This window comes from Hypomesus nipponensis, chromosome 8 (assembly GCF_054491055.1).
Source record: "Hypomesus nipponensis isolate SF chromosome 8, ASM5449105v1, whole genome shotgun sequence".
Taxonomy (NCBI): Eukaryota; Metazoa; Chordata; class Actinopteri; order Osmeriformes; family Osmeridae; genus Hypomesus; species Hypomesus nipponensis.
The window spans coordinates 13,105,001-13,132,500 of NC_140368.1; the positions used below are offsets into that span (position 1 = coordinate 13,105,001).

The following is a 27,500-nucleotide window of genomic DNA, read 5'->3' on the forward strand; positions in this document are numbered from 1 at the left end:
CCCCCCCCCTCCCCGCCCCCCCCCCCCTCCCCGCCCCCCCCCCTCCCCGCCCCCCCCCCCTCCCCCCCCCCCCCCCCTCCCCGCCCCCCCCTCAGGTGTTTACACGTTCGGCTTGTTCACCGTGGACATCTTCGTCAACGCGGGCCAGGTGGTGACGGGGAACCTGGCGCCCTACTTCCTGACGGTGTGCAAGCCCAACTACACGGCGCTGGGCTGCCAGCAGGCGCTGCGCTACATCAGCCACCAGGAGGCGTGCACGGGTGACAAGGAGGACATCCTGCGCGCCCGCAAGACCTTCCCCTCCAAAGAGGCGGCGCTCAGCGTGTACGCGGCGCTCTACCTGGCGGTGAGTGATGATGGTGGTGGTCGTGATGGTGGTGGTGATAGTGGTGGTGGTGATAGTGGTGGTGGTGATAATGGTGGTGATAGTGGTGGTGGTGATAATGGTGGTGATAGTGGTGGTGGTGGTGGTGGTGGTGGTGATGTTGATAGTGGTGGTGGTGATAATGGTGGAGATAGTGGTGGTGGTGGTGATAATGATGTTGATGGTGATGATGGTGGTGGTGATGGTGGTGGTGGTGGTGATGGTGGTGGTGATGGTGGTGGTGATGGTGGTGGTGATGATGGTGATAGTGGTGGTGATGGTGGTGATAATGATGTTGATAGTGGTGGTGGTGGTGATGGTGGTAATAATGATATTGATAGTGGTGGTGGTGATGATGATGGTGGTGATGGTAGTGGTGATGGTGGTGATAATGATGTTAGTGGTGGTGGTGGTGGTGGTGATAATGATGTTGATAGTGGTGGTGGTGGTGATGGAAATGATGGTGGTGATTGTCAGGTTCTGGGTTGTTTGTTTGCGCTCGATGGTAGATTTGGTTTGGGGCAGGACGAGGTGTCCGTCGCGACGCACATTTTAGAGACAAGCGAGACAGTAGACAACACAGGCAGGCACCATAAAAGTAGGTTCTAATCGTGGAAGCCATGGCGACAGCAACGAGAATGGCGGTGACCTCAGTTGACGAGGACAATGATGGTGGGGATATTGACGATGATGGTGACGGTAATGATGATGATGATGGGGGAGTATCCGGACTCCGGAGGTACGTGATGGGTCTAGTCCTCCAGCTGGTGCTAATAGCTTCTCTAATTTGACGTTACGTGGAGTCTATTCAATCCATCCTTCGTTCCTCATGCAGATAATCCCCATCCCTCCCATGTTAGTCTTGCCGTGTTCGCGTCGGTGTGTTCTCCTTCCCTGAATCCGACATGCGAGCAAATCATCGTCCCCGACTCCCTCCGTGCCCTGCTATTGGTCGATGCTCATCCGTCTGGCCCCTCGGTACGGATGACATCACTACTGGGGGCTTTGGAAATGCAGATCTTCAGGCAAGCTGAGACCCAAACACAGCAACCAAGGCGGTTTTTCAGCTCTCTCATTAGCATTTCCCTCTAGCCGGCTCCATCAGCCTGCACACACACTGCAGGCAGGCAGGTCTGAGAGATGTGCTGCAGCCAGGTAGCCAGCCAGCCGGCCCTCGGGTCCATGCGGTCAAGTCCAAAGCACCACCGAGACCGATTGTAATGCGTGTGTGTTTGTGCGTGCGTATGGGTTTGTCTGTGTGTGTGTGCGTGAGTTTGTCTGTGTGTGCGCGCACAAGTGCTGTAGAATCTCTTCTATTCTACTCTTGTTCATTTTTTCCCTGTTTGTCTAAACAGTCTTGGCTGATACGGGGGGATTTCTCTTCTTGGCTTTCATGAGCAAAGCTTTAGCCAAAACCCTTCTGTTTGGCTGGCTGTAGATGTGAGAAATAGGTTAATGTAGCGTTGCAAATCCTCCTCCTCCTTCTGCTCGTCTAATAAGCCTGCTACTTTATTTTAAGATTATCCAGATGATTCGCAACCCTTCCTGAAAAGCTTGGCAGTTGCATGATTCAACGCCGAGATAAGCTCAAGTGAGATCATGCTGTTTTTACGGATGTGTTTTATCACAAGCTTTTTGCACGTGTTGCAGAAGCAGATGTTAGTTAAAAACATGGTTAGGCAGAAAATACCTTTCCGCCATACATGTGCTGCCAATTTCAGGTAACAGTCCACATAAATCGAGTTCTTATTTCGTTTATTTAGCAATGAGTCATTGGTGCCTCGAGTGTGACTTTGTCTCGTCTCTCTGTCTACCACAATTATCTTATGGAGCGTTCAAATTAATTTAGGGTTTACGGAATAGGATTATGTGATATGTCACTCTCTCTCTCTCTCTCTGAGAGAAAATATCTTTAAAATCAATTTGTGAGAGTCTATGTCGTTAATGCCGACCTCTTCTCTCCCTCTCTGAAGTGACCCCCCTGTCGGTGCTCCACACTCCCATGCCTGTTAGGAAACAATCGTCTGTTAGGGACACGGGGGGGACAGCCAGATTGAGACTGGCGGATGCCTCTCCTAAGGTACTTTTGGGCGTATCTCAGAAGTTCCTTTTCCTTCTGGTCCTCTGTCCTTGCCTCCTCCTTCTCCTCGGCAAGTTGAAAGAGAAGGTTTAGGGGGTGTTCCGGAGAAAGCAAAGAGGAGGACTCAAGGAATATCTCGAAGACATTCCTCCTCAGGTCCCCACCGTTTACAGCTTAGTCAGATGTTATCATCGGCGTCTGCTTGAAGTTTATTCAACAATCTCTCTAAGGAGAGAGACAGTTAGCCTAGAACAGAAAATGCATTTAGGCTAAGAGTGACCTCCGTTTCCCCCCCCCGTGTCTCTGCGGTTCATCTCCTAAATCCTCTATCAGATGCTAACTGGAGGCTAATGGCTGTCGTTATGCGTATACTTGGGAACCATTCCCCCACAGTCCACACAGCAGATTGGCTATGTGAGTTAATCTAGGTCAGTTAGCGGAGCCATTTTTTAGCGGCTAGCAGTGTGCTGAAGCAGCATAGATATGGCTCTGTCAATAACATAGTGGACGAAACAAAGTTTCCCTTGGCTTATCACACATGATTACTGAACCCCTTCCACTACTTTCTCAAAGAGACATTTGGAAAGATGTATGCATTAGTTTTGAACCTGGGTCACGTTGTCTCCAGACTTTGTCTTCCTCTAGACATGGAATCTTTTGGTTTGGTTTGGAGGCTTCCGACATCATTCTGCCAGCTCCGGTTAACTGAACCACCTCTGCTACACTCTGCTCCAGTGCAGCTTTTTTATGGATCGCTTGACTGAATGGTTGTCTTCTCTGCAGCGCTAACAGGAGAGCGTCCTGGGCGACGTCATCCGAACTTCTGCGGGGACAGAGATTTATGTTGAAGATAGCGTTGATGAAGAGCCCTGGCGCTACTTCTTGGTGTTCAGCAGATTGGATTTATAGTGTCACTGGCTCATTTCACGGACGAGCCATGATATAGGGACACTGCAAACGTCTCCTAATGCCTGACGTTAAGCAGAAAATGTGGACTCTAGCCTCCACCCATCTGTGAAGCGTTCTCCTGTAAGGCTATTAAATGCTCGGAAGCAAGTTCAGCCACTCTTGGTAGATTGCAAGGACTTTTTGGGAGATGGTTTGGGGGGGGTGGGGGGTGGATGGGGGGGTGGATGTTCATCCAAGTGTGAAACGGATAGATTTTGGACAACTCACAACTTGCTGCCCCGAGAAGGACTAGGAGGGTTGCCCTTGACCTGAAAAGGGAACATTTGACACATTCCCATGCACACGCGCGTAAACACCCGTTCTCAAAGGCACGCACACAGATTCTCGAAGCGTGCATCCGGTGAGGTGAATCATCGACCGAGTGATGGAAGAGACCATTCCAAAAGGTAAGGTTAAATGAGTGGGACAGTGAGAGAGGTCGTTTTGGAACAGACCACTTGCTGCAGGCCACACGGGAGTATGGATGGCGGGTGAAGGTCAAACGAAGACCAAACTATATTTTATCTTTCAGCTAAATGTTTGAAACAGATCCTTCCATCGTACTAACGGGTGCCGAGGCAGAGACCGGTGGAATTGATCATGCCTTGTTATCCTTGCTTCCATGAGAATAAATAGGTCATTAGCCATGATGGTTCACTATATCAATTTATAATACCTTTGAATGAGAGTCATTCTGCAGGCAGAAAGGAACATCTATATGGAATGCCTTCCCATGGTCTGTACCAGGAAAAGGTTTTAGCTGAATAGTCTGTGGGTTTGAGGATGTATAAACATTGCAATCCTCCTGGAACACATGGCCAGAGATGAAAAGAGGGAGAGAATGAGAGAGAGAGAGAGAGAGAGATAGAGTGAGAGTGAGAGAGAATGAGAGAATAAAAATAAAATAAATCTGTTTATGCCCCCAGAGGAGAAAGAAAATTGGGTCAGGGTGCAGCCGACCTTTGAGTTCATAACAGTAACAACCTTTTGCGGGAGGAAGGGAGAGAGACAGAAAGAGCTTGAAAAGGAGAGAGGGGGATGAGAGACAGAGAGAGAAAGAGAGAGACAGGGGAAGGCGAGGCGGAGCAGAGAGAAGAGCCAAACAGGCAAATAATCGGAAGATGGATAGGGATGTGAGAGAACACGTCCTTAGAGGAAGGTGCTCGGTTCTAATGAAAAATACAATTATCTCCTTCAAGTCCTTCTTCTGCGGTGACATGAGGGATTCGTTACAAGGCCTGGCCTTCCGACGAGACACAACAAAACGCTTCGTCACGCTTCCCTCTCCTCTGTGAAGGTTTCACTCCCTTAACTGGCACAAAGTTGCACGCTTCACCTCTCTCCCCCGTTAATTGAGCTTTGGATGCAATTTGAGGGTGATGGAGCGAGATGGAGCCAAAATGGATGACTCGAGGCCAGTCTATGGGCCTGGTGGGGGATTGTCTCCTCCGTTTTCCAATTGTTTGCTCAACATCTGGTGGTTTCGGATGGAGAACGTGTGCGTTGCTTGCCTCTGTTGGAACCGAGGAAGAAGGAGCTGGGTTTAGGAGCCTGTGTTTGTCGTCGTGAGGGTGTGTCTGGGCCCTACTTTCGAAGCTGGTCTATCTCTGTCCCCTGTACCTGGGTCTCAGCTGGTGTGTGTGTGTGTCCATCTGTCTGTCTGTGTGTGTGTGTGTGTGTGTCTCAGCTGGCTGGAGGATCGGGGTGCTTCAGGGTGTTCCTCCCTGCTTCTTTCACTTTGGCTGGCTGCCTTAGGACTGAGGCGAGGCCAGCTGTGGGTCTCTCTCTCTCTCTCTCTCTCTCTCTCTCTCTGTCTCTCTCGCCGTGCTTCATTATGTTTCTCTATCGCTCAATTCTTTCTCTCTCCCTCCCACTCTTGTCTTTGTAGCTTTTTCGGTCTCTCTCGCCACTATGTCCCACTTTCCTCTCTGTCAGCTTAGCACAGTATATCTCTTGATACATTTATGTCTCTCTCTCTTTCTCTTTCTTTCTTTCAGACTCAGACAACAACAGTTTCAGCCTCAGGCCGAGAGAGCAGCTTCCCTGCTAAAGTGAAGTAGGAATGATAACTTAAGTGGTGCTCTCTCTCTCTCTCTCTCTCTCTCTCTCTCTCTCTCTCTCTGCAGATGTACATAACGTGTACTGTGCGAGCCAAGGGGACTCGCCTGGCCAAACCCGTCCTGTCTCTGGGTTTAATGTGTCTGGCCTTCCTCACGGGCCTCAACAGGGTGGCCGAGTACCGGAACCACTGGTCTGACGTCATCGCCGGCTTCATCATCGGAGTGTCAATAGCTGCTTTTCTGGTGAGAGAACGGATGTTTCCGTGTGCTGACTGGCTGGCTGGTTGACTGGCTGGCTGGCTGGCTGGCGAGTTCATTTTCTGTATCCGTCCTGTATCTCTCTGTGTTTACACACTTTACATCTACGGCATCTTGGTCGACCTTTCCCTCTTCATATATCTTCTCTCTCTCTCTCTGTCCTCTCTACCTCTCAGTGTCTCTGTGCCACATATTGACATGCAGTGTAAATGATAGCAGCCAACAAAAGACACTCCAGATAGCCTCCCCCATCGGCTCTCAGGCTGCGTGAGCCTAATGGACACTTTAACAGGAAGACATAAACCCGAGAGCTCTCTTAATTGGCTAACACTGATAATGGCGGGAGCTACAACCCATAACCATCTCTCGTTCTGAGTGGACGGCTAGAGGTGCCTGAGCGTGGCGGACTAGTCTTCTAATGCATGGACGTGATGTCCATAAGTACATTCAATGGAGCCTCGGCGCGTGTATTCTCAAAAACCACCGAAGAAGAGCCGATAGGCTTTCAGTAGCGCGTTCCGTGCCGATACATTCGATGTGGGCGGCCATGAAACATACATCATGATGTCATTTCACAGTCTCACGCACACTCGTGTATGCATAGAGACACACGCATACCTTCATGTCTGCTGAATTGCTTGGAGTATCAAATCCCGGTTTGTCAGGGCCCGATTCAGTTTCCTTCTTATTCCCCGCCGCTTTTTTGGCCCGGGTCCATTTTCTCTCCAGCTCCTGCCCGGCTTAGCCCCCCCCCCCCTTGACTAGGGTATCATCCTCTGGAACTGCTGCAAGGCCAATTGTGTCTTTCAAGCCGCCAATCCTCATAAACGAGACTCTCTTCTCAGCCTGAATCCATCACGGACAGGAGGCAAAGCCGAACTTGCAGACATTCTCACACACTGTTGGAGATTAGAGGGCTGTGTGTGTGTGTGTTAGTGTGTGTGTGTGTGTGAGAGAGAGAGAGAGAGAGGGAGGGCTTGACAGAGATGGAAATGTGGCAGGGCTGATAAAGCATCAGAAAAGGCACCTTTGTTGTGACAAAACTCACAAATACACACGCAAACGCACACAAACACACAAAGTGCCAACAGCGTTCACACTGGGGCCTGAAGTCCTGCTGTCGCCCAACAGTTCATCTCCATGGAAATCCAGTCTTTCTCCCAGAGGTCTCGCTTCTTCTCCCCGGAAGTAACCAGGCCAGTGCCTGAGCTAAGTATCCCAGTGGAGGTTCGTCATGTTGGGCTTTGAGAGCAGCCTCACCCCCTTGGGGGTTCCAGATGTCTGGATCGTATCATCCATGGTTCTGCTCATACAGGGACACCAGCCACTGGCCCACGGTTTTGCCATGCTCAACCTCTGGGTCTCAACACCAACCATCTCTTCCTACCATTGTTCTCTGTATCAGTTACTCTACAGATGTGCAAATTCATTCAAACAAACACTCCTACAGATAAACAAATTGAACTACACAGTACTGAACAAAGTGACCCGGTCCCTGTGGGGTAATGTGCGCGTGTATGTTTTGTATATGTAATATGTACATGGTATATGTCCCGCTTTCATGTGCCAGGTGGACGTCTCCCAGCTCAATGCAGATGGAACAAACAGTGATCGAGCAGGCCCAGTCCCCTGGGCCACATGCCTGTTCCTGTCAATCTTTTGTGAGGATAGACGCGCTCTACTTCCAAAGTAAAGGCGATTGAAAAAGTGAAAAAGACTATTAGCTTAAAGTAGAAAAAAAACCCTCTCAAGCTTGTCTCATTGCTTATTCTGACCGGTTTATTCACAGACGCGTTTCGGCCGAAGCCATCGTCAGTGTGTCAATTCTCTCAATTCCCTTCAGCCTGCCTGCTATTTTAGACGAATCTGTGTGGACAGCATGTTGTCTTTCATGCTTGTGCCGGAAACCCGCCGGCACGTTGCTGCTCACGGTTCCCCTCGGCGCGCACATGCATGTGGGCCGAGCGCTGCGACAGAGACGCTGATGAGAGCCCCTCCACTCGGATGAAGCGCGATGTCCTGGATGAAGGAGATGGATTGGAATCCAGGGAGATATAGAGTTATCTGTGCCCTCCCTCCCTCCCCCTCCCCCTCATGTCTCTTCTCCTCTGCTTTCTTCCCCTCTCCCTCTCCTCTCCTCTTCTCTCCATCCCCCATATGCAGGGACTGTGGATAACAGTATCTATAGAAGAGTGTCAGTGTCTATAGAGAGGGCTCCATTAGAGCCAGCCCCGGTCCAACCACCGGAGTGCTATTAGCGATTTCGCCGTCTGGAAATACCTGAAACCTGGTCGTTGTCAGCGAGGGGGAGATTTGCCGCCCTCATGCATCCCTTCTCTAGGGTCAGCTCCATTAGCTTTAGAAATCCCATTCACCTCGGACAAGAGATGAGGACTGGGTCACAATACAATCTTGTCATAATAAACACTGGATTTCCAGGAAGGGTTTCACCAAAGCTTTCGTGGAAATTGACGTAAAAGGATTTAAGTAGTGTTATCTCTAAGTAAATAATAATACAAAATTATGATTGTTACAAAATTGTTGATGATAAAATAAACAATGTAATCCATAAACTGAGTTTCTATATAATTTTTTATTGACGTTTTTTTTTTACTTAACTTTTTTACTCACACAAGTTTAGGATATTTAATTAGTTCCATTTATTCTGAATGTCTTTGGTTAACAGTGCGTGGAAGCAAAGTGAGATTTGCTCAGGCTATTGCAGCTGTACTAACTGGACACCAAATGGGTACCAATGGGTACCAAACTACCGAACCAACTTTATTGATTTGCTGAACATGTCAGGACAGTTTGGTTGATGGGCATACGATGAGGATATGGCTTGTCTAATGAGCCATGGACCAGTTCTGTTGATTAGTGATCATGAGGCCAGATTAAACAATGAATGTAGGGCAGAACTTCTATTAGATGTGTTACACTTTACTGCTCAAGAGAAAGCAGACTCATTTTGGCTTCACGGAAGCCTTGGTACACAGCCATATAAACACACAACAGGAGACACTGCAGGGAATTTTATGAATGGTGCTATCAAAGCACTCTCAAGCATTTGCATCCTATTCCAGTACCCACGTACGTCCATTTTCACTCTTCGCACAGTCCAGCGTTGGCCTGCAACATCACCAACTGTCAACAAAGTCAGGCCACCATCTCACTGGGAGTGAATCGTTGTCGCCAAACTCCCAGCTCCGCAGGAGCGGCCTTACTCGTCCCAGTTATCTTGGAGTGTATTCACGTCCTGAAAGCAAGATAATGTATCAGGGGCAATAAGCCATGACTCCATCCCCCGTAAAAGGGCTTTGGCAAAAGTGAATTGCGTAACAGAATGGTTTCTGTGGCAGAAAGAAAAGAGGAGAGAGAGAGCTGCTAATTTACGACAACAAAGAGGCACGGATATGTATTATATCCTGCTGTGCCGCAGGGCAAAGGGATGCAGCTTAGCGGAAAGAGGGAGGAAGGGAGAGAGGGGCCTTTGGCATACACGTCGGGCACACACGCTCGCACATACTCGGCCACACAAACTTCCCCTCTCGCCTCGCCTCTTTCTCTCTGCCCCCGCCCCGCTCTCTCCCCCTGTGGTCTGTTGACTCTGACTTGAGATGGATCACCTCTTGTTGAACTTCTTCCCTTCCGGTCCCGTGTGAGCTTGTCACGCGCCAGTGCTAACGCCTCCGTTGGGAGAGCTCCACGACACGGCCTGCGCACGCTGTTCGCGGCCGTCTCCTCCTCAGACATCCCGCACCCATGCATCTGTCTGTGTGACGGTACTCGGCAGTGCCCATGTACGTGTAAACACACGGACGATAGTGATTCCTTTGAGCTCGCTCAGCCGCGCCGCCCCATCGCGAGTGAGGGGAAAACAGTTGTCCTCGATTGCACATTGTGCATCACTGCCCGGCGATGCGTTTTGTATAGATACGGCCGAGGCACGCATGCATGCGCCCGCCCCGCCCCCACACACACACGCGCGCGCGCGCGCGCGCTCCCCGGTCTCTGTCTAACGACTTCCCCCCCCTGTGTTCTAGGTGGTGTGTGTGGTGCATAACTTCAAAGGGAAGCTGTTGCTGAATGAAGACCCCCCACGGGAGAGCACGACCAGCCCTGCCATGATGAACATGCCTGGTAGAGTAGAAAGCCCCCTGGAGAAATACATCGCCTCACAGGTATGCCCGCCCTCCTGTCGACCCGGCACACTGGCAAGGCTGCTTGGGTCTGAATCGTTCTGCTAGGATTCTGCTCGTGGACGGAAGTTTGTTTGGGTTGTGGGTTGATGCCGTTTTAGACAACCAGCTGAATGGAGAGAGAGAGAGTTTAACAAACACCCCACAATATAAACGCGACCAGTTCAGGCACACAGCAGTACTAGCAAATGTCTCCATGAATCATAATGGTCAGAGGACAGAATTTAAAGTAGAAAGAGAGAAGCTGATATAAACCACGCAGCCCACATGTTTGTTATTCAGTTATTCATTACTACATCATAGACACGTGATGATCAGAACAGAATGTAGGTCACAGTAGGAAAAACATAAGAATGAACTACAAGACACATGAACAAATCGTATTTATATACAGTATAGAGACATTATTTTATGACATTATATCCCAGACGTTCTATGGCGCAAACAGCGTGTGTTAATGTGTGATCATGTTCAAAGGAAATGGAGGAGTATGCAGTAATTACTGTACTCTGAGCAGTTTTGAAGTACTCACTCTCCAACATTGCACCCACACCCCCACACACATCTGTACAGGAGACAGACGACGAGGATCCTCAGTCCATCACCGAGTACATCCTGAGCTTTCTCCGTAGCTTGTGGGTCTGGCTACGGGGACAGTTCGAGCGGCTGAACATAACGAGGCAATTCAACGCATGCGCCTGTGTGTGTGTTTTCTGAGCCTGTCAATGCTCCTCGCCGTTGTCATGGGGGGGCCACACAGAAACGGACCAGTCGGTCAGAGTTGACCAATTCCATATCCAACATGTTTGGATTGAACATGGAGCGCATGTTATTTTCCTGCCACGCTTGACGTGGCCCAGAGTGTTTTGAGCTCACGGAGTTGGCTTTGAAGTGATTTTCTTCCGTCTTCACTTTTAAGCAGTTTGGAGCAGTTCACACGTACTGGCCTTGTTTTCCTTTCCTTTTTGATAAAAAAAAAAAAAAAAAAAATCACTTCTAAAGAGTTGACAGTCTTTTTTCACGCTTGAAAAAGTCACACTTGTAGAAGTCAAACGGTGTTGATTGAATTCACAACCTACCAAACTCAATTTTAGGTGTCACAAAGAGCAGAAATAGCTTGCCGGCAATGGCACCTTCTGTGGCAAATTGCTGTTCTAAAAATAACCCCTATAGACATGCGAAAAGCAGACAGCACGGATGCCAAAGCAACAAATGCATACATCGCCAAAATGAACACATGAATTCCTCCTGTTCTTGCTCTGACATCAGGGCTTAGCATCACCAATCATACTCAGATAAACATCCACTCGCCCCACCCACCGAACGCGGCTTAAGAAGTTGTCATTGAAAAGTATCCATTCATCAAGTACGTCAAACAAACAAGTGAAAATCATTTCATCTCGGATTGCTTTGCAGATTTGCTTGGAGGGAAGATTGAAAAGTTGACTTGTTCACGTTAAAAACAAAACTAAAATCACGTTCGTGGATTGATTTAGGGTTAGGGCTGGCGGTGTTGAAATGCACGAGGGGAAATTCTTCCGATGTGAAAGATATTTCCTCCAATAAAAATGCAAATGTTCTCCGTTTCAAACCGAGAGATCTCGATCTTCTTACATTTGTCTTACTTCACACAAGTCCTTTGCACGAAGCCATATGTTTAATGCTTTCTGCGTCTGAGCATGTGTGTGTGTGTGTGCGTACAAGTGTGTGTCTGAGCATGTGTGCGCTCACAGGTAGCCAATATACTCTGTGTCTTGTACCTGTTATATTTCACTCTGGGTTTCTCAATGACCCACACCCACATTTCAAGTGGCGGGTGCATTTGAATGGAAGCCATTGTGAACTCACAGGATCCAATGAACCAGGGTGCTCCTGTCTAATAGCCCCTCAATGACTTTCTCCACAGGAAACACTGAATCAACTTTTTGTCTCTCTCTCCATCTCTCTCTCCCCCTTCTTTGTCTCGCTCTCTCTCCTTACTCTTACTGTGGATACTTCTCCTCCTATCAGCCACAGCCATAGTAATGACCTGGGGATGTCTCACTTTATTATTTCCCTCGAGTGGGTAGGAAAGTCAGGTGCCCTTGACCATTAGTTCTCCACAGGCACATACTTGTCAGCCCGGCATACTAAAACAAATGATAACGGTGCTCTTAATAAACAGCTTCCGATGCGGGTGTCTATATGTGTTTGTGTGAGCGCCCGACGTCGTCGAGTGGTGCTTTATCTTCCCTGTACTGGACGTGTGCAGCGATACGTGACCGCGTGTGTACGTGTACGTGACCGAGCCTCGTTTGGTTTCAGATGTGGGGAGCCGACAGGGGTTATATGGCTGTTGAAGCAGATTTCCAAGGTACTGTAGCGTCCAGCTACAGTTCATTCTCTCAATCCGCCCCCAGAACACCCCCCTAACTGCCCCACCTACAACTGCTGTGCATGGCTCCTGCCCCACCCCCCTCCCCTCACTCCCCCCGTCTGACCCATCCTGCGTTCAAATGGATTATTCCAACCCGCCCCCCCCCATCCCACGGCAGAATAGGCTGTTCCGTATCCAGGTCTCTGCTTTTGCCCCCCTTCCGAAAACACAGGACTGCTGATAAAAACGCACGGCACTAAAATCTGTACGTCCGCCCTCTTCTCCTCACGTAGTTCCCCCTGCTTCACTGTCAATCCTTTTCTTTCTGTCTCTGGGAACCCAACCCCCCCCACATCCTCTCTCTCTCTCTGAACTGCTGCCCCCCGCCACTACTAGACCCTCTCCCCCTCTGGACACTCAGAGCCGCGGGGGAAGTGTCCATCTTAGTGTGCCACCTTAGAGAGATATCTACATGCTGAGGACATGTTTGTTGCCTGTGCCTGCATTGGAGACAGGAGAAACATGGGCCAGCAACACCTGCTTCTTGGCGTGTTTAGCGCATCGCCTCTCCTCAGCTTTTAGCTTCTTAGCTTGTTTCCTCTGCTCTACCTTTATAAGTAGTTGATTTGGTGCCTTTCTTTATCAATGACCTACAAATGCTTAACCAACACAAGCAGTTGATTAATATTGCTAACTGACTTGCCGTCAACTGACCGTAACCCTTTTGCTTGACGACTTTCGATTTCAATTTGAACATTTTGATTGCTGGTTTGGAAGTTGAAGCATTTGTAGATCCTACAGTTGGAATGTCACCTGTACGATTGTTTCACTGCCAGTTGTCTGATTTCCTTTTTGTCTCCTCTTCTCTGTAGAACCACATCGCCTTCGCTGAGGTCACATGACCTTGAGTCGGCTGTGTGGCAGACCCATTGGACATCGACGCTCTTCACGGTCCAGTCGCGGTAGAGAAAGTCGAACGCTCGCTCATCCCGTCTGTCTGTCTGTCTCGTCCGCGTTGCTTGTCCGTCCAGTTCCTGTGTCCCTCCCCCCGGCTGCTGTCCTGTAGAAAACCACATCCTGTCCGCTTGGGGACAAAGGCTTGCACTTCCTGGATTTTACAGCGCTTCTTTTTCCGACCTGATGTTATTGAATTTATGTCTACAAAAAAGAAGCTTGAAATGCTAAGTACTGATGTTTGGCACACACCAACAGATATGTTGTAAAGAAGAGAAGGCATTGGCTGGAAAATGAGATCCCAACTCCTTATTGGTTAAAACTTCAAGTCACACTTGAGTGTTTGTTGTAAGGGTTAGTTCATAGATAATGAGGCCCTTATAAGATGCTTATTAACATGAGTTAAGATTATATGTGTTAATAATGTTAGTGAGGCTTAGGGTAATCAAGAGATGGGAAATGGTAATAGTTAATAAGGTTCCTATAAGATGCTTATCAACATGAATGTGTTAAGAAGACTTACTAACTTACGAAGGCATTATTACCTATTAACTAACATTTATTACAACCACCTTAATCTATCGTGTTACCAATCTTTGTTATTCTGCTCTATGTTTCACTTTATATATTGTACATTGTATGTCCTTTTAACTAGAATCATCCAAACAACTGGGAAAGAAAGTGCATTTTATTGTTTGTGATGTACTTAATTAATGCTGAATATATATTCAGGTACATTAAAAGGGGTAATTTAACCATATTCAGGTAGATGCCATTTAACTCCAAGATTGACAGATTGATGCTATTCTTGTATTGGGGTCCAGGAGGGTTTAGTTGCATGTGTGTGCGAGCAAAAGCCTTGAGCCAGCCAATGGAACCCAATATCCTCCTGCTATGTGCGTCTGTCTGCCACACGCACAAATCCGTGAAGGGTGGATAAGCTGCACAAGACAATCACCATCTCTCTTTCTTTCTGTCTCTCTCTGTCTCTCTCTCTATCCCCCTCCCTTCCTCCTGTTTCCCTCTCCCCAACTATATTTCCCATTCCCCCTATCTATATCTTCAGATGACCCGTGGGTAATAACTGTGGCTTGAGATGTAAATATGGTGTTTGTTCAGCAGGTCTTCACAGTCGTGTTGTGGAAAATAGACACCGGGGCCAGGAGTGAATGCTTCCCATGACACGTGCCCATGGAAACAGGAAACATTTGATATTGTTTCTGTCCTCTTCTTCTTTGATAGATAGGATAAGAAAGTCTCAATAGACACATTTTTACCTTTTTAATTCGGGGAAATATAGCTGACTGTGGCCGTAACCCATTGTGGTTGACAGAGTACTGTTCATTTGAATATGATTTGACTTGTGTGGCAGAAATCCCAAGCGGAAGACTGTCTCCCTGACTCACAGGCCAGTATTGAGATTCATGTATCCGTAAGATATTCTGAGATGCCTCTATTGACTGCAGTGTGACGGTGTCTCAGAGTTCAATGTTTTTGGGGTTCCAGTTTTCCCAACCCGGTATTGGTTGGTTTCAAGGTTGTGAAATCTTTTAGTTTAAGGTTTTCTTTATGTCTGGTGGTTTTTAGAAGAGAAGATGAGATTACAGTATGTGTCTCCACATTACAGCTTTATTCCCCAGAGAAAGAGAGAAAAAAAGATATATGCACAGAAGGAGCAGTGTAGAGTGATCAGTGTCATATCATTTGGCTTCTTATCAATGATAAAGTTATTAACGCCTTTGTGAAAACCTTCTCTTGAGTAGCAATAACTTATAATTTTCTGTCCCCGGAGTTAATAAAAACAGACCATCCAAATGCTGTTTTCTCCCCTCAAATCTATATTTTTGTAAAAATCACTAAAACTACTTAAAATAATCGGCACGGCCCCTCCATTGAAACTGAAGAATGGCAGTACTTAAATAAGAACAGGTAGAAATATGAATTGTCGCTAACAAAATGGCTGAACCGTAAAGCTACAACTGCTCCTTAGAAACGTCAGTATTCTGCATCCACAATATTCAGGATTTGTAAAATGAGCTCCAAATGTGCATTGCAAGACATATCTGTTACAGTATTATATTCACATGAACTGAGAAAAAAATGAAAAGTATCTGTAAAATATGTATACACACAGTAAGTTGATGTCCTTTCGTCAGACCTTGCTGTCTATTTTTTTATGGTTGTGCGCTGTGTGTGTCCCCCTATTCACAAAATGTTTACATGTTAAATGTTGATTTCAATCTATAATTGCTTCTTGTCATTTTTGCAATCACAATGTTTCACCTATTGTTTAGTAGCCTACTCATAATTATGTTTTTATACTGTGTTTTGTGAATAGTGTCAATATTCAACCCTATTCTTGTCATTATTATTAACAGATGGTGGTATGTACACATATTTCACACCAGTTGTCTTTCAGAACTTGTTAAAGTTTGACGAAAAAGGAAAAAGATTGAGATGCAATTCTTTTGGTGTGAGTGTTATGGCATTAGTGAATCATTTTGGATGGTACTGTAGTTTCTGCTTCTGAGTTTTTTTTCTACCATGTTCTCGTTCTTTCTTCTTTCTGTGACCTTTTACACTGTAGAGAAAATGACATTTTCAGTCTTTGAATAATAAAAATAAGAAGAATCCAGTCGTATGTTTGTTTTGTGTGTCTTTATCGTGATGCACCTTTGTTGTGGTTAATGCATGACATACTGCAGATGCCTGTGCATTATCCTTCACAGATACACAGACATATGATTGGTGAAAACATGCACTCAGAACCAATCATATGCTTCGAAATGTTGCAGGAAATGCACCCATCATGGAGAGGCTGTGAGAAACAGGGAGGCAGCGAGTGACTGAGCAGAGTCGTGCTATGGGGGACGGACAAACAGACAACCCGTCTGACAAGATGGAGCCCAGCAGATGAGGCCTGTCTCTCACGATCTGGAGGCAGGTGTGTGTGTGTGTGTGTGTGTGGGGGGGGGGGGGTAGATTGGCACCGTTGGAAACAAGTGGAGTAGAGTGGTTCTGAAGAGGTTTCCCCCACAAATCAAGTGGCAACGAAAACACTGTCCCCTGTGGCTTTATCAAGTGCACCTCATTGCAAGATGGGGGTAAGGACATGACATCTGAGTCTTCCTCCACCTGGGGATGAGTCACAAGCAATTGAGATCTCGGTCAGACACACGGTGATACGATGCGATACGACAGTCTGTCGGAGACTCTTCCGGCAGCCTTGCAGCAGCCAGACCAATAGTATCTCAATGACTCAGGTTATTCCCCCCACAGCTCCAATCCCGGGGGGACGTGTTTGTCGTTAATTGGCTTTGTCACACCTGTACGACACCTTTACTAACATTCGAAACCGGTGTGACTGTCAGTTTCTCTCCTCGAGAATGTCACGCCACATGGGAGTTCTCTGCGTATGGACTGCCTTGAGGCATTTTCAAGCATTTAGCTCAAGTGTGTACCGCACATTAGCGAACGTCTTCTAATATTGTGCGCTTTGTAACAGTCTTGATACAATCCAAGCCAAGCTGTTGCCATGGATATCAATTATGTATCTGACAAAAGGGGTGTGTCCTCGTTTTCGGAAGCGCCATCCGTAGGCCTATCACACGACAGAGAACAGAACAGAGATCTTTTCACTGCTCCTCCATTCTCTGTGAAGACGGACCTATAAATAGTTGCGGTGTCCCTGTAATCTGTTTCCTGCTGAAAGCACCTGTGTAAACTTGAAAAGATTGGTGTTGTTGTTTCATGAATTCATTTATATATTTTTTTTTTTGGGGGGGGGGGGGGGGGGGGTGCCTTTGGGGATTGTTCTACGGAACAGGGGCGTCGAATGAACGGCTTCATAATGTTCTTTGCACATGGAGCCTCCGCAACGCCATGCAAATTGCAATAATTATGCAAATGACTACTTGTTTTGAAACGTTCCTCTGGAGTTCTTCTCTTGCCGCCGTACGAGGAACACCTTGGCGCGTTCGTTCTCCAGTCGGGAGATGAATGGGGGAGTGCCAGCGAGAGGCGTCGTTGACATCAATGGCAGGCACATCTTAGCCGAGCTGACCTGTCTCTCTTTCTGCCAGTGTGATCACTGCAAGATGAGACATTCCCAATCGCGGGTGCCAAAATGGACCAGGAAGCACAATAGCTCATTTGCACTTTTATTCAGCTCTTTTTCACGTTATTGTGAACGGCAGCCGCAATTTCTCGACAATGGGGTGCTTCTGCATGCAAAAGCAACTGGTTGCAGGAGCCCTGCATATTTTTCCATTTCTCACCAGACCTTGGTTACCCTTGCCCAGTCTGAAATCCTGACGTCCTTTGACCTGTCTACCTAACCACACGGCCAGCACCCTTCATACCACGAAACACACCACCGCCAATAGTCTAGCACCTTGTTGTTGTTGTTGTTGATGTGGGCATCATTTTTCTCTGTGGTCTTTGCTGGTGGGTCTGTGGGTTGGATAACAGCTTCAAGTCATGGTTCGGTCTGGACCATGTCCTGCAGTTCCTTGTCTGAACCACGTTCCGCGGTTCTGGGTCCATTCCACATTCTGTGGAGCTATACTGTATCCATCCCCCAGTTCTGTTGTTCTGTGTCCCCGGTCCTGAGGTGGCAGGTTTGGGTTGTGCGGCTGCCCAGGGCCCTGCACCTCCATGCTACTGGGTCATCCTCTTCTGACTGGAGCCATGACGAAGATGGGGTCCAGTGAATCAGGGGCAACGTCCTCTTCCCTAAGCTCACGTCTCCAGATACACGCTTGGGCCTTGGAGCAACGTTTCCCTTCGGAGGCGTAAAATCGCGGGACGTTCTGGAAGGCGCTTGAGCACAGTCGGAGCTGATCCTTGCGAGTCTTTCACAGCGGGGGACAGAGGGGAGACGTCCTTGGGGTCTTTCTGGGAGAGGACTCTGGAGAGAGGACGTATCTAGAGCTGGAATAAGCCTTCTGCTCTCTCTCGCTGTCCCTTCCACCAGTCCCCCGCTTCCCTTACCCCCTCTCCTCGGTCCAACACTGAGGCAATTGGGCCACTGGTCGGATATTAAATGAGGTGACACAATGATGTTCCTCACGTCCAAACATCGGCATGTCTGATTGATTGCCAGTCCGTTCCTTTGAATCTTGTGAAGGTCCTCTTCATCTGGGAGAGAGAGAGAGAGAGAGAGAGAGAGAGAGAGAGAGAGAGAGAGAGAGAGAGAGAGAGAGAGAGAGAGAGAGAGAGAGAGGAAAGACAAAAGAGAGGGCTTGCTGATGTGTTTGCTGATAAGGACATTAACAGCAAGTTCAATCTGCTTTCAGCTCTGGCTGAGTGCTGGATCGTTCGCTCCCCGTGAAATCAGTTCATCACATACCCACCGGCTTAGACCATAAAGTGGAGCATTTGCGAGTGAAAAAGGCAGTCATTACAGAGTTAATGAGACGTTGGGTTATTGTAACTCTGAGCCATAGGAAGAAATCATCGCTGTCCAAGCGATAAAGTTGAATACAGGATTGTGTAAGGCAAGTTACCATGCATCTTTGATTTAAATGATTTCATATATAAAAACTCTGGGTTGAGCTGGGATGCACTACCATGTTGAGGCTGGTCTGGCCTGGCCTGAGTGACCAGGGTAGTCTTCATTGTGGTACTGCAATGCTGTGCTAAACTATACTGTGCTAAGCTATGCTAAACTATTCTGTGCAAAACTCTACTGTGCTAAGCTATGCTACGCTAAACTACGCTGTGCTAAGCTATGCTATGCTAAACAACGCTGTGCTTAACTACGCTGTGCTAAGATACGATGTGCTAAACTACTTTGTTAAGCTATTCCAAGGTAGAGCAGTGCCACATCAGCCCCATTAGCATTGCTGTGTAGGCCTGGTGGCATTTGGGTCAATGATGAATCGCTGGCTCTGACTAGAACTGTCAGCCTAGTCCGACCAGCGAGCACCAAACGCTGATGGATGACTTACTCCATGGGCCTTGTTCCGGAACAGTGCTCCACCATGGTGGGGTGAAGGGAATGGGGAATTTCTCCGGCGGGAAATTAGGTGTGCTTTACAGTCCAGGGTTCTTTAACCCTTCACCTGCTAGCTAGGGGTTGGGGAAGGGGGAGGAGGGGGGGGGAAGCTGTAGATAACAGACTGAGGAAAGGGACCAGGGAGTCTCACATACGAGTCGTACGATACGACCACCTGGTTTCACCTTGGACAACCTGAGTCCTGATCTTCTCAGCTCTCCTATCTTCAACGTACGAGAGGAAACGGAGACAAATGGTCTCACGCACCAAAGTGAGGTCTCACACGGTGATTTTCAAGGTTCAGGGAAATCGCATGCCGCTGATTGTATCCTGTCACACATTGCTGTCATGTGACCCCATACCGGTCATGATGTGGACTGAGGGCGGGGAATGACTGCCACGGCTGTCTTCCTCGCACCACACACAATGAAGCCCCGGATCTCAGTGTATCATTTTACCCAGCGGCGACTCCAACCTTCACTGTGTAATTACAGACTGCCACGCTGTGGCAAGGCCCGGACACGCACACACACACACACACACACACAAACACACACAGGCATGCAAAACACTGTCAAAGCCACACACACACACACAGGCACGCTGTACGCAAACACAAATCCATGCATACGCTCAAGATACACCACACGCACAGGCATGTCGTACACACACACACACTCTCACGTACGCCATACACGCACACACACACGCCCCCAGGCACACCTCACACACGCACGCACTTCACACACACACCCATTCACACACACAGGTAGGCCACGCATGCACTCTCCCAGTTACAAACACTCCATGTGGGTTATACACACTCCTGCTGTTCCCAGTGAGTCATGCTAAAGTGCAGCTCCAGCTGGGACTGGGACAGTCAACATATGCCTGCTTACCCTCATCAACCATTCATGTCACAGAGGCTGGGTTAGAACACATACTGTACACACACAGACACACACACAAACAAACAAACACCTAAACACAGGTTTTTCCACAGACTGGCATGCACAGACAAGCACAAACAATACACACACACAGACATGAATTGCACACAGACACACATAAAAGACATGCGCACACACACGTTTCATTCACATCACACATTGTTGACTGGATGGCACGATCAGATTTGACACAATTGCCTTCTTTCTGTCACCTAGGTATCATGCAACTATATGTAATCCAAAACAAGTCCACACCCAATATGCTGTTTCTAGAAGAGAAAGTTCAGTGTACGTGTGCGTGTGTGGACTTCTAACTGAATCGGTTTGATTACTTACTGTTGAGGCCATCGTCCATCGCGGAGTCTTCCCAGGCACAGCACACACTCTGCCCTTTCATCTTCCCTGAGAACAGGTGTTCCTGGGGAGTCAGATGGCTGAGCGGTTAGGGAATCGGACTAGTAATCTGAAGGTTGCCAGATCGATTCCTGGCCGTGCCAAATGACGTTGTGTCCTTGGGCAAGGCACTTCACCCTATTTGCCTCGGGGGGGGGGAATGTCCCTGTACTTACTGTTAGTCGCTCTGGATAAGAGTATCTGCCAAATGACTACATGTAAACGTATTCACAGGTGAGAAGCCACGATCAAAAACATGGCTCCCTATTTGTGAGCACACGCCTACCACAACTTGCACGGAAACCACCGTGTAAGGCTGAAAGCGACAGGTAAATCACATGGTAAAAGGTACACAAAGCAAACCCACCATTGCTTTGGGGACACGGTTGCTGTGATGTCACAACATCCAGCAACTTCTCTACAGGTTTAAACTCTCGTCAAAAGTCCATCCAGCAGTTTGTGGATCAGCCTAGTGATGTGGCCCTTGGAGGAACAGGGTTCCTTTCTGTTGTCTATCCTTCACACCACATATGGCAACTTCAGATAGCTTTTTTAATCTCTGTCTGTCTGACTCTCTCTCTCTCTCTCACACACTCTTACTCACTTATCCATGCACCGATTACAATGCCACCATGCTAGTTTAACACAACCTGAAAACGGAGAACTTCTGTTACACGACACCTTTCCTGTCAGTGAATCCAACATTACAGAGACATAATTCAGGGCCATCATCTCTCGTGTGTTATTACAGTTTTTCACAATTGCTAAAACACAGTTCTTCAAACAGTCACCCACTTTCTCAAAACTGTAAACACAAAACCTCATCTTCAAGCACTATTTACAAAACCTCTGAATTATAAACTTTTGCCTCAAAACAGATTTACAAGGGCTCAAAATCAAATACTGCTCTCAAATCATAAACAAAGTGATCAACATGCACTATCAAGCAGTCACTAAACAATACACCAAAAAATAGAAAACACATTGTTCAAACCATTTTTACATAATCTCAAAACAAATTGTATATTTATCCGTCATTGTCTTTTGATTAACAAAAACATGTTTTATCATAGTAGCTCAAAATTGATCAGAAATTACTACTCTGCTTTGCTCTTTGCAATGTTCTTGTTCTTTCTCCTCCTTGTACCCCTCTACAGTACCCTGCATCTCACTACTCACAACTCACTCTTGTTCTTTGTTGATATGAACCTGCAACCAGTAAAAATCTATTGAGCAGTCAGTACTGTTACTGTAACAAATGGAAAGCACAATGTTCAGGGCCATACAATTTGTTGTACAGTATACAGCCTACAATGCACTGTACTACAGTATACACTACTACAGTAAAAGGAACAAAACTCTACATGAACTAAACATGCGATCAATGTGCTTCTTCTTGTCTTTGGGCTGGGTCAGGCCAGAGCACTTTGTCGACATCACAAGCAATATTTTCTCACCTTCAACAACCTGTTTGCTAGTGAAATTAATTTTGAGTTGTTGTGTTTAGTCAATGACATGTTTTCTCTATTAGTATTTGATTGTTGCCATTTGTGTTTACCAGTATGGGTGACATGTGCATTAGAGTGCAGAATGTGTTTTTAAAATGTCTAAAAATGAATGTGTTTAGAGTCTTGCTGAAAATTTTAAGTGAGATCTGCAAATTGTGTTTTACGATGTGAAATGGTTTAAGGTATTGACAACAGAGGCACAATTAGCTACATGAGTTCAGGCAACTGAGAACTTTGTTCAGCCAATGGGTTTAAGTGTTTTAACAAGTGAGAAAAACTGTAACAACAAGATACCCATGTGGACCCACGATTTGCAATAGCAATAACGCTCCATCAATTTAATAACCAGCAACGCAATCATCCTAAAACCTTTAATGGTACATTTACACATATAGAACACTCAATACTGTTGCTGGATTAAAGCCTCGGTATAATGCCCATCTTGTATTGCAGACGCAATTACAGAGGCACTCTGAAGAGTCTGACTTAGTGCTAACGTAGGCTACGATTTATGAGAGCAGTAATAACTACAGCTTGTAAAACCAAACCATATATAGTTTCACTGTGAAACAAAATTGTACATAGTTAAAAACAAGATGAAACCTGTAGGCTAGTGTGTATTTAAAATCTTGTTAAATCAGTTAGCAAACAACAGGAAAGTACACCGATTACCGGAGTAGCAACACATTATTTAACCATTTCTTTGTATCGAGATGAGCGCAGCTCTGATAATTTACATGGGCGTCACTGCCCTGGTGATGTCAAGAGCGCACCAGAGGTCTTGAATCGTTATTTCCTATCACGTCACGCTGATAAATCTCGGATCCCAGCACTAGGTCACCCAGCGTGGGCCAAGCAGAATATCATATAGCCCTATTGTTATGACTTAAGTCAAAAATTGCCATTCAGTAACAGCATGGACTGACTTCCAGCTGTTGAGATAGATCAAAGCTCTACATCGGAAAGGCCACCAGTCACATTTGATTTCCTGATTTAGCCTACATTCCTATAAATGTCAACCGACGAATTTGTGGAAATATTTTAGTGTTGTATTTGTGACACATGATCCAGTTAAACTAATATTCCACAGCGGTATTACAGTAGGCCTATGCCGCTAGTAAATCGCGAATTAACGATTATAAATCCAAACTAGGCTATAGGTTGCTACTATTGACATGCCGATGCTTGTACCCACCTCACCGCCTATTCTGAACATCAAAATGTTCCGCAGATTGAGGTCGACGTCTCTTGGAAAGGCTTGAATATTATTTCACACAGGCTAACTGCAAAGTAAAGTAATTACCACAACGAACAGTGGTAACCAGGAAGTTGGTGACGGTCAACTTGTCACTCCCTTCCAAAGGGATCACCCAGAGCTCGGTGACTAAGAACGTTGGCCAATTTCAAGAAGCCAAACAATGACAGTAGAATATATCGTCTTCTGTCTCCAACTCAGTCTTTCACCTCTCCCCTACCCTATTCGCTTTTATTCGCTTATTATTCTTCACATGTTCCATAGGTCTGGGTTGAAGATGTGGGCATGTGTGTTAAGAAGTAGCCAGATGCGTCGTTCAATAATTCTCAAATAATTATTCCACGGATGTATACATAAATTAATAAATACAAAACAATGTACATGCATATACAGGCCACAGCCCTCTCCTTTCTTGACATGGGGTCTTGGGTTTGCCATAAGCCTACTGCTACACTTGGCTTGTTCTCTATCTGGGCTACTGGAATATTAATCTCCACATGGCTCGGGCCAAGATGTAGCCACCGAGAACATGGGCAAACATCTAGCTACCGAGAAATCAGTCCCTCAGACCACCTAAATAATGGATCTACTCTCACCTCCAGGATTTACTACCATCAGCCAAGAGAACTACCATCAAAAGGCATCGACCAGAGGAGAAATGAGCGGAGATGCCGATAAAAACCCACCAGCCTAACTGCGCAATGGCCTGATCCCAATTTTAATGCACGCGAAAGCACATTGGTCAGTGCCACAAAGGAGATGGACGGTTGTTAGCGTCCGCTAACATGCATGTGGGTCTTCCATCGTTTATTTTAGCTTTTAATAAACCCCTGATAAAGGCCCTAATTTCAGGCAATGTGTTATTTAAAGAGAGCTCTTCAATGTTTAATGCGATTAGGCCGAGAGGGTAACCTACTTTACTATGAAACATGCAGCTCAACTGTCTGTTCTCTGCCTCACACCCGTAGTGAGAGAAAGAAACAAAAATCCCTCCCTTCCTACAAAGAATAACACAAAAATGCATTTATAGCTTTTCTCAAATGGGTCAATAACATGGAATTCTTTCAAATACCAACAATGGTCTACTTAGAAAACCCAGATTGTGGTTGCATGATTTTTTTTTTTCGAGAGGGAATCATTCCTGGATAGTAAATAGAATCGAAGCTCAATTGCAAAGAAGTTGAGTTGACAACGGGGTATTTCGGTAGTGACACACAGCTGTTTAACGTTCAATGTACCAATTCATCTTTATTAAACCAACATCTAAAAAACCTGATCAAATGATTGACATGCTCAATAACAATGAGAAAAAAATGTATAAAGTATAAAACATTTGGTTTCCATTATCAAAATACTATTGAGTTATGGTAAAATGATTACACAGGAAAACATCAAACACCTCATTAGCAAAGCTATAAATCAATCAATCACCATATCAGTCCAAAACAACCAGATGAGCTGAAAAGGTGCTTTGAGGCTGTACTTTTGGGACAACTCCGCCCCTGTCGCAAGCACAGCACACTAAATCAAGTGCATCCCAAGTATTTTGTACTTTCAAACAGTATCTGGCCCAGGTCATCAACCTACGGCTTGGGTGAGTTTGTCAGAGCCTTGGTGTGTGCATATGCATACCGGACTAAAGAGTAACGACTGGAACTATGAAATGAGACGGGCAGAGATTAGAACAATGAGATTAAAACGGCGGTGGGTTTAAAACAAGGAATGCGGTTGAAAGGAATCCTTAGTGTAAGATGGTCTTTGGTGTTGGGTAGAAGGGAAGGGAAAGGTGCATTGGGGGTGGATGGGCTTAGTTTGGTAGGGGCGTGTAAGGTGAGCGGAGAGCAGGACATCCATAGTTGTGTGCTGGTGGGGGGGGGTGGGGGGGTGGATTAGAAGGTCCATGGTCTAAGGAGGTGAGGTAGAGGGGGTCCAAGCTGGGGGTTAGGAGGTTTCCTCTTCAGCACCTTCCTGGAGACCATCAGTCTTCTGAGACAGCAGGAAGGTCTCCCACACGGCCAGGCACTAGAACACACATCATTTGGTCATTTACATTTGGTCATTTAGCAGACGCTCTTATCCAGAGCGACTTACAGTAAGTACAGGGACATTCCCCCCGAGGAAAGTAGGGTGAAGTGCCTTGCCCGAGGACACAAGGTCCTTTTGGCGCAGCCAGGAATCGAACTGGCAACCTTCAGAATACGCGCCCGATTCCCTAACCGCTCAGCCACCTGACTCCCCAAACACACACACACCATAAGGAAATGATTGACAGCTAAGGATGTAAAATATACCCAAAAAGACAAGTGGCTTGACAAACAAGACACACATGTGCAATCACACAATGCTAGCAAGCAACACACGCACACACACACACACGTTCACCTCAGAGCCAGTCCATTTTCACATCAACATTTTTTTTTCAAAAGACTCCCCTCGCTTGGCAGTCGAAGGTTTCCTTAAGTAATAGCTGTCCATTCAATGGCGGTCGGACGCACCTCGCGTCTCAATCCAGCCTCCCCGTTTTCCTCAAGCCTCCGGTCCCAATCTATGCGTCACTTGCCAAGTTTGTGATTAACGTTGTGACCCACACACAGAGGGACTCCCTCCCCTCTCCTCTCTCTCTCCCCCCCCCCGCTTCTGTCTCCAGCACGCCCCCCTCACTAGTCCAAACACCAGACATTGCCCCATCTCTCTCCTCCCTTCAGTCCTGCTCCATCCATCCCCCTTACTCCTCTCAATCTGGACAGTCTGTCCACAAACACACACACACACGGATACATGGTCTGGGTGGCTTCGGGGGGAGGGGGTGGTGGCGTGGGAGTGATGTCAGGCTGGAGGGGTGCTGGGGCGGGCAGCTGACTGGCCTGTCACAAACGCTTAATCAAGACGGCACCTCGCCACGGGACGCGGACACAGTGTGACCTTTCACCCAGCAGCCACTGCTCTGACAGGCCCCTGAGAGGGGAGGGGCTGAGAGAGATAGAGGAATGTTCCACGGTCCTGCGGTCACCCCGTTTGCTAAGTTTGTGTCGGACAGGCAACGCGGTGTTCTGTGAAGTGAACATTTGGCATGTTTTCTCAAATACCACAGTGAGATTTACAAGGTTCGTCCCGCTCACTATTTGGAGACGTATTTGAGTCAGCCTGGGGGTGAATGTGAGAAGATAAAGAGCACACAACAGGAAATAATGCTAGAAAACAGGAAGGAGAAACCAATGGTTGGCCGACCTTAAGTTCTGTTTATGAGGTCCATCTATCCCTGTGGCTAGCTACTGTGGTACAACAAGTCAATGTTTCCAGAATGTTCATCCCTGAGTAGACAAAGAAACATTTTGGGGCGATTTTAACCTTATCTGTGTAACTGTAACTTTTCTGAATGGATCCTGTTTCCAAGTGTCTGGCAGATATGAAGCTGTTGAATAAAACTGAATCAGGCATTCTGGAGGGAAGTTTAATCGATGTAAGGACCCGGCAGTAACAGCCCTGCTGACTCAGCGCTGTTCTATCAGAGTAGATAGAGAGATGACTAATCTGGCGCGCACTCACACACACACACACGCACACACAAACAGACCCGCACACTATACTGTACACATATACTACACTTACCATGTACACACACACACACACACACTTATACTAAACTAGATTTCGGAGTTCAAATACTATTTGCAAATATTACACACGGCATAACACACTGTGGCCGACCCGTAGCGAAAAAAAACCATGTACACGCGCCCGGTATGAACCAAGTCTAATCTCCACAGACACCATGCGGCCAATCTCAGTCCTTGATGGTGGACCTGTGTGCTCAACAGGAGAACACAGTGTCTGGTACGATGGCCCGGATTCGAGCAGGGCTCACAGACTCTGCAGGTGACTCATACTTCTGTCTGTTCCTCAAGCAGACCTGAAGTGAGTTCTGAGTGACTCTGTACAGTCTGAAGATGACTCAAGCTACGCCTGGAGGAGTAGATCGACCTCGCTGAACCCAACAGGGGTTAAGATGTCGGGGGAGTTTGCTGACTAAACCGTGATTTCTATCTGTCCTTTCTCATGATTCCTTTGGTTTTGTTGGTTTGGGAGAGTAGCCGGTGTCGTGCCGTGTGTTAGACAAAGCTCTCTGGAATGTTCCAGAGCCCCGGATGTGGTGCCGGTAGCCTCTGAGAGATTAAAG

The 27,500-nt window shown here is 47.0% G+C and overlaps 2 protein-coding genes and 1 long non-coding RNA gene across 4 annotated transcripts in view; 1 reads left to right on the forward strand and 2 right to left on the reverse strand.

Annotated features, from left to right (window-relative positions):
• LOC146275240 (phospholipid phosphatase-related protein type 5-like) overlaps nucleotides 1-15,760 on the forward strand; it is a 26,776-nt gene extending 11,016 nt beyond the window's left edge. The window contains exons 3-6 of the mRNA XM_084703748.1: nucleotides 96-346; nucleotides 5,519-5,695; nucleotides 9,754-9,891; nucleotides 13,138-15,760. Coding sequence (XP_084559874.1) covers nucleotides 96-346; nucleotides 5,519-5,695; nucleotides 9,754-9,891; nucleotides 13,138-13,167 — 596 coding nt within the window. The 3' untranslated portion in view covers nucleotides 13,168-15,760. The remainder of the gene's footprint in view (nucleotides 1-95; nucleotides 347-5,518; nucleotides 5,696-9,753; nucleotides 9,892-13,137) is intronic.
• A 171-nt stretch (nucleotides 15,761-15,931) lies between these two features.
• LOC146275241 (uncharacterized) lies at nucleotides 15,932-23,385 on the reverse strand. The gene is made up of 3 exons (XR_014766378.1): nucleotides 23,264-23,385; nucleotides 20,504-20,585; nucleotides 15,932-18,358 (listed from the first exon to the last, which is right to left on the reverse strand). It is a non-coding gene; the product is annotated as an uncharacterized LOC146275241 (long non-coding RNA).
• Nucleotides 23,386-24,551: 1,166 nt separating this feature from the next.
• Nucleotides 24,552-27,500, reverse strand: part of snx7 (sorting nexin 7) — a 15,505-nt gene continuing 12,556 nt past the window's right edge. For both annotated transcript variants that reach the window (XM_084703840.1, XM_084703841.1), the window contains one exon: nucleotides 24,552-25,345. In XM_084703840.1, the coding sequence (XP_084559966.1) occupies nucleotides 25,265-25,345 (81 nt within the window). In that variant the 3' untranslated portion in view covers nucleotides 24,552-25,264. The remainder of the gene's footprint in view (nucleotides 25,346-27,500) is intronic.